At 45.7% G+C, this 6,582-nt stretch overlaps 1 protein-coding gene across 1 annotated transcript; it reads right to left on the minus strand.

The window, feature by feature from the left end:
* LOC127586264 (probable G-protein coupled receptor 139) lies at positions 1-2,859 on the minus strand. Its single transcript, XM_052044070.1, has 3 exons — positions 2,732-2,859; positions 866-1,722; positions 1-111 (listed from the first exon to the last, which is right to left on the minus strand). Exons 1-3 carry the CDS (start codon positions 2,796-2,798, stop codon positions 1-3), a joined length of 1,035 nt encoding a protein of 344 aa, XP_051900030.1. The 5' UTR covers positions 2,799-2,859.
* Between the last annotated feature and the right edge of the window lie 3,723 nt (positions 2,860-6,582).

Consider the following 6,582-nt stretch of genomic DNA (forward strand, 5'->3'; position numbering starts at 1 on the left):
TTACTGTTTGTCATGTCCATTCAGGATCTGGATGTGAATGGCGGTGGTTTGATCAATAAGTTTGCAAGTAACATGAACATCGGTGGTGGTGTTGATAGTCTGGAGTATAGTCTGAAGCGATAGAATGATATTAATCAGCTGGTAAATTGGGCCAAACAATGGCAGATGGAATTCAATCCCAATAAAAGTAAGGTGATACATTAAATATAGGTATGTATATATAATAAGGGTAGGATAGACACCATGACTGGTAGGGCCCCAGGGAGTATGGAGAACCAGAGGGACCTTGGTGTAAAGTCCATTGGTTCACAAAGGTGGCAGCACAGGGAGATAAGGTGGTGAAGACGGCAGATGGAAAGCCAGCCTTCATTATCAGGGGCTAAGTGGTTCCATCATGGTCTGAACAGCAATTCGAATGTGCAGGAACGTAAGAAGCTGCAGAGAGTGGACTCTGCCTAATACATCACGGGCACATCCCCTCCCACCATCGGTGGTATCTACAGGAGGTGCTGCTTCAAGAAGGCAACAGCTATCATCAAAGATCCCCACCATCCGGGCCATACCACCTTCTTGCAGCTACCATTGGGCAGGAGGTACAGAAGCCTGAAGTCCCACACTACCAGGTTCAAGAACAGCTACTTCCCTTCAACCATTCGGTTCTTGAACCAACCGGCACAACCCTAATCCTGACATATGCATATGACAGTAAACTCAACTTTGACTTTGAGAGCATGGAGGTCACGGTAAAAGACTCAACCTGAGTCCACTGACGGTCCTGACCCAATATATTTGTACACATCAATGGTAGAACTCAATTGTTTCATTTATTAATTAATTGAATAATTGAAGTTACAGGATATTTTACCATTATCTTAATCTGCTCTCTGAACTTGGACTGAGTCACAGCGTAGATAAATGTGTTTGTGCAGCAACTTAAATGCAGAAACATAACTCCAACATAACGAAAGATGTATTGAGCATCGTTGTAATCACTGGTAGCTATCCCCGCAATGGAATAAAAGAAGGAATCTATAACATACAGGAGCCACAAGAGGATGAAGCTGCTGGAGAGTGTGAAGAGTAAAATGATAGACCTCCTGCGGCTCTCCATCTCAGGGTCACTGCTTTTCTCCCCCTTGTTTTGACCTCTTAGTCCCTTACGTACGCGACTGGCCACCAAAATATGTTTGACCGTCAGAACATTGAACAACAAGATTAATCCAAATGGAAGCAATGGGGTTGAAACTGCATCAAACCAGTCAAATCCCACCCATCCTGGTTCAGTGAAATACCCTGATTTAAAAATACACAGCCAAGAAATACCATCAATGATTACCCAGGGTTTCAGTATAAAGTACTTGGGAATGTTTTTGAAACAGACCAGAGTGCCAGTGACTGTCAGAACCACCGCTGCAGATTTCCCGGTGCAGTATTTATTTTTTAGCTTCTGGCAACAAATGGCCACATATCGATCAAAGGTGAAAGTAACAGTGAACCAGACAGAACAGCCCCTGGCTGCGTGCCTGAGGACATACAGGACTTTGCATACAGGAGTCATGCGCAGGAAGTTCCAGGGGAAATAGTAAATATTGATCCGCCGCAGTATGACCTGAGCGATAATGGTCAATAGATCTGCCGCAGCCATGGCCACCAGATACAGAGTGGTGCACGTGGAGAGCCCACACTTGCCCCGGGATAGGATCACAATCGCCACCAAGTTCACTGGAAAGCAAGAGAGAGAGTGAAAGGGATTGGAATCCACAGATCATCCTGCTTGGTCAGCAAGGATTAAATTTTATTATCAAAGGAACTAATCTGATCAAAAAATCAAAACTCATCAAAAGAAAACTCCTATCCAGCTTGCAAACCTCCCCTTTGAGTGTTTATTGGGCTCCAAGGAGCACCTGGTCTCATTGAGTTATACAACACAGAAACAGGCCCTTCAATCCACTACGTTCATGCCGACCGCTGTACTTACCTAATCACAAGGGACTGCGGAGGCTGGAATCGGGAGCAACACACAAGATGCTGGAGGAATTCAACGGGTCAAGCAGCATCTGACCCATTGAGTTCCTCCAGCATTTTGTGTGTTGGAAATGGGTAGTTGATGCTTCAGGCTGAGACCCTTTGGCTGCACTGAAAGACAGTCAGTAGAAAGAAGTGGGAGGGAAGGGTTGGGCAAGAGCTGGAAAGCAATAGGTGGATCCAGGTGAGGAGGGGACACTGGAAATAGTGACAGAGGTTAGGAGGTGATAGGTGGACTGCAGATGCTGGAATCCAGAGCAAAAACAGAACACTGGGTGAACTCTGTAGGTCAATCAGCATCTGTGGAGGCAAAAGGTGTAAGTCGATGTTTCGGATGAGACCCTGCATCAGGACTGAGAGGGAAAAGGAAAGATTGCCAATGTATAGCAGTAGGTTGGGGTGGGATAGTCGGCGGGTGCTAGGTGGAACCGGATGGGGAGGAGATGATGTTTGTCCATACCTGTTTCAATATTGAGTTGATGTAAAATCCAAAAATCAACCGCATTGTGATTGGAGGTTTATTTTTAGCTGAGACATAAAGTACAACACTAGTTCGGGATATTTAGTGTAACACGATGATCTCCTAATTGCTGACCTACACAGTGGTCAGCTGTAGATCTTAATTTTAAAAAAAACAATCATTTAAAACCAAGAGATCCACTCACAACCAGAGACTCACTGAACTATGAAGGCAGAAGATACTTACCAGGAACTCCCATAAAAGCAATGATGGTGTACCATACTTTTGCAGCGGTTTGAACCGGTAGATGCATGTTCTGAGTGAAGAGACGTGTTCCTTTGTGTTGCAGGCAATCTTTTTGAATGGAGCTCCGAGGTGACAGAGTCCCTGAACATTTCATTTATACACTGCGGGATCTCTGGGGAGTTTCAAGGTTGCAACACTTCCCAAATAACTTTTTTTCTTAAATTAACAGATTACAACATGCAAGTCAATCCCTCTTGTGTAAATTAGAAAGTGCAAATTAAATCTGAAATTAGCGGAGGACAGATGAAGATAAAAATTGTGAATGCTGGAACATTAGAAATAGGGTTGGAATGACATTATCTGGAACTGGTGAATTCAGTGTTAGAGTCATGGACTCATGAAGCACAGAACCAGGCCCTTTGGCCCACCAGGTCCATGCTGACCATCGAGTAGACGTCAATAGTAATCCCATTTTCCAGCACTTGGTCAGTAGCCTTTGATGCCTTGGCGATTCAAGTGCTGCTCCAGATACTTTTTAAATGTTGAGAGAGTTCTTGCCTCCACCTTCTCAGGCAGTGTGTTCCAGATTGCAACCTCACTCTGGGTGAAAACAATTTGGCTCCAGTCCGGTCTAACCTTCTTACTCCTCACCTTAACCTACGCCTTCTGGTTTGAGATGTCTCTGTGGTGGGGAAAAGTTTCTCACTATCCACCCTATCTGTGCCCCTTATCACTTTTTATCCATCAATCAGGTTCCCCCTCAGCCTCCTCATGTCCAGGGAAAACAAAGCCAACCTATCCAGAATCTCCTAATAACTGAAGTGTTCCATCCCAGACAACGTCCTCTGCACCCTCTCCAATGCTTTCACATCCCATCGTGTGGTGACAGGAACTGCACACAATGTTCCAGCTGTGGCCTGACCAAAGTTTTATAAAGTTATACCATGACCTCCGTGTTCTTACATTCTGATGCCCTGGCCAGCATCCTGTATGCCTTCGTCACCACCTTACCTACCAGTGATGACACCTTCAGGGACCTTTGGATTTGCCCACCAAGTCGTAAATTCATACCATGAGTCCGTTTGGTCAGTAAACCTGGGAAAAGAGGCAAAGTGGAGACACAAGAGACTGCAGATGCCGGAATCTGAAGCAAAAAATAAACTGTTGGAAGAACTCAGTGGGTCAGGAAGCATCTGTGGAGGGAAATGATCTTTCGACGTAGCCAGTATGAAGAGGTGAGGAGAAGGGGTGGAGCAAGTGCTGGCAAGCGAAATGTGGATCCAGTTGAGGTTGGGTGATGGGCAGGTGGTGGCGGGAAGAGAGAAGGTAGCGACAAGAAGCTGGGGGAAGGCCACAAAGGGCTGCAGATGATGGAATCAGACAGGAAAGGAAGGGGGAGACTGGAACCAAATAAAGGAGGTGGTTTGGGCAGATGGGAACAGTGGGGAGAGTATGTGGGTGATGGGAAAGGTGCTGAGGCTCAGTGTGAAGACTTTACTCGATGCTGCACAGGTCTGTTTGTAGGGAGGGGAAGTTCTGATGAGTTAACTGACCTGCTGCTCGATCTCTTTTTCAATTTTCCCTTTGTTTCGTTTAAAATATTGTCTTTCAGATTTTCCTTCTGCAGTTTGACGCCATCCACAGCCGGGATTAATTCAGGCTCAGCAAAGACTTGATCAAAATCTTTTGGGTCAGTTTTGTCTTATTCTGCCAAAATTCCAGCTTTGTCCAGATTTCAGAATGAAAAGCCAATGTTGTCCGTGCCAAGGAGGATTTGCCAGTTTTACAAAATGAGGTCAATTTGGATCTAAGCATTTAAGATAAGATAAGATTTCTTTATTAGTCACATGTACATCAAAACACACAGTGAAATACATCTTTTACGTAGAGTGTTCTGGGGGCAGCCCACAAGTGTCGCCACGCTTCCGGCGCCAACATAGCATGCCCACAACCTCCTAACCCGTGCGTCTTTGGAATGTGGGAGGAACCCGGAGGAAGGGTCCCAAGCCAAGTATGATTTGGTACAACGAGGAAAACTGACGTAGCAACCATCCTAAGCCCAGCCTTACAAACATCCATTTATTGGTGTGGTCCCAACACCCAGAAATTATAATCAAAAATCAATAATCAAAAAATACTGCAGATGCTGGAAACATGAAATAAAAACAGAAAACACTGGAAGGACTGAGCAGGTCAGGCAGTACCTGCAGAAGGAGAAATTGTGTTAAATGTACCATCCCTCATCAGAACTGGAAATGAAAGGCAAAAGAGGTCATTTAAGTAACTTTAATTCTCCACCCCACTCCCACCCTGAGCTCTCTGTCTGTGGCCTCCTGCACTGTTACAAGGAGGCCCAATGCAAGCTTCAGGAAGACCTCCTCACCTCTGACTGGGCCCAACCACACCAATAGTCCCCATTGACACAGGTCCTCAGGGTGACTCTGACAGGGGAACCACAGACCGACACAGACTCTCACAGTGAGAACCCATGAAAATAATGACACATCGCAACACTAGACCAAGAGTGCAAACTGGAGATTGTAGCCAATCAAGTCCATTGTGGTCATTGGTGATTCTAACCGCACTGCTTAAAATAAATCTCAACTCAAGCACAGACGTTGAAATTTTCCAGGAGACGAATTTTCCATGCAATTCCAATTCAGGACAAATTAGGATCGTAGAGTCATACAGGCATACAGCACAGTAACTGGCCCTTCAGCCCACCGAGTCCAGCCAACCATCAACCACCCATTTACACTAATCCTAGTCATCGAGTCATAGAGTTATACAGCATGGAAACAGGACCTTCAGCCGACCAAGGTGCCCTTCCTTGAGCCAGTCCCATTTGCCTGCGGTTGGCCCCTATCCCTCTAAACCTTTGCTATCCATGAACCTGTCCAAATTTCTTTTAAACATTGTAATTGTACCTGCCTCGACCACTTCCTCTGGCAGTTCGTTCCATGCACCCACCACCGGCTTTGTGAAAAACTTGCCCCTCCAGTCCCCTTTAAGTCTTTCCCCTCTCACCTTAAGCCTATGCTCGCTTGTTTTAGGCTCCCCTACCCTGGAAAAAGACTGACCATCCACCTTATCTATGCCCCTCATGATTTTATAAAAGTCTATAAGCTCACCTTTCAGCCTCCTTCACTGCAAGGAAAACAATCTCGGCCTGTCCAGTCTCTCCTCATAACAGTGCCTCCAGTCTCAGCAACATCCTTCAGAATCTCTTCTGCACCCTTTACAGTTCTTCCTCAAGTACGGCGTCCAGAACTGCACACAGTATTCCAGGTGCAGTCTCACCAATGTCCTACATTAATCACATTTTATATTTTGCACCCCCCCCCATTCTCATTAACTCTCCCCAGATTCTACCACTCACCAACAAACTAGGGGCAACTTACAGTAGCCAAACAACCCACCAAACTGCACAGCTTTCAGATGTGGGAGGAAACCGGAGCATCTGGAAGAAACCGACAGAGTCACAGGGAGGACATTTAAATTCCACAGAGAGAGCGCTTGGGATTGGGTTTGAACCCATGATGTTTTCAGTTGGCATAAACAACCATTCACAGAGGCCACTGCCTGCAATTAAACAGCTTCAGGTTCTTTTCAGTTTGGTCAAAGTTAAATTTCCAAATGGAAGCATCTGGATACCTGAAATCAGCCGGGCATTTTCACAGGCAGAGGCGGAAACCATCAGAGAGCTGAACAAAGATATAAAATACTGAAGCAACAGACAAACTGCTGGAGGAACTCAGAGGGTCGAGCAGCATCTGTGGGGTGATTGGGGGGGGGAAGGAATTGGAAGGTCCTGGTGCGGGGTTTTGACCCAAAACATTGACAATTCCTTT

Source organism: Pristis pectinata, chromosome 35, assembly GCF_009764475.1.
Source record: "Pristis pectinata isolate sPriPec2 chromosome 35, sPriPec2.1.pri, whole genome shotgun sequence".
Taxonomy (NCBI): Eukaryota; Metazoa; Chordata; class Chondrichthyes; order Rhinopristiformes; family Pristidae; genus Pristis; species Pristis pectinata.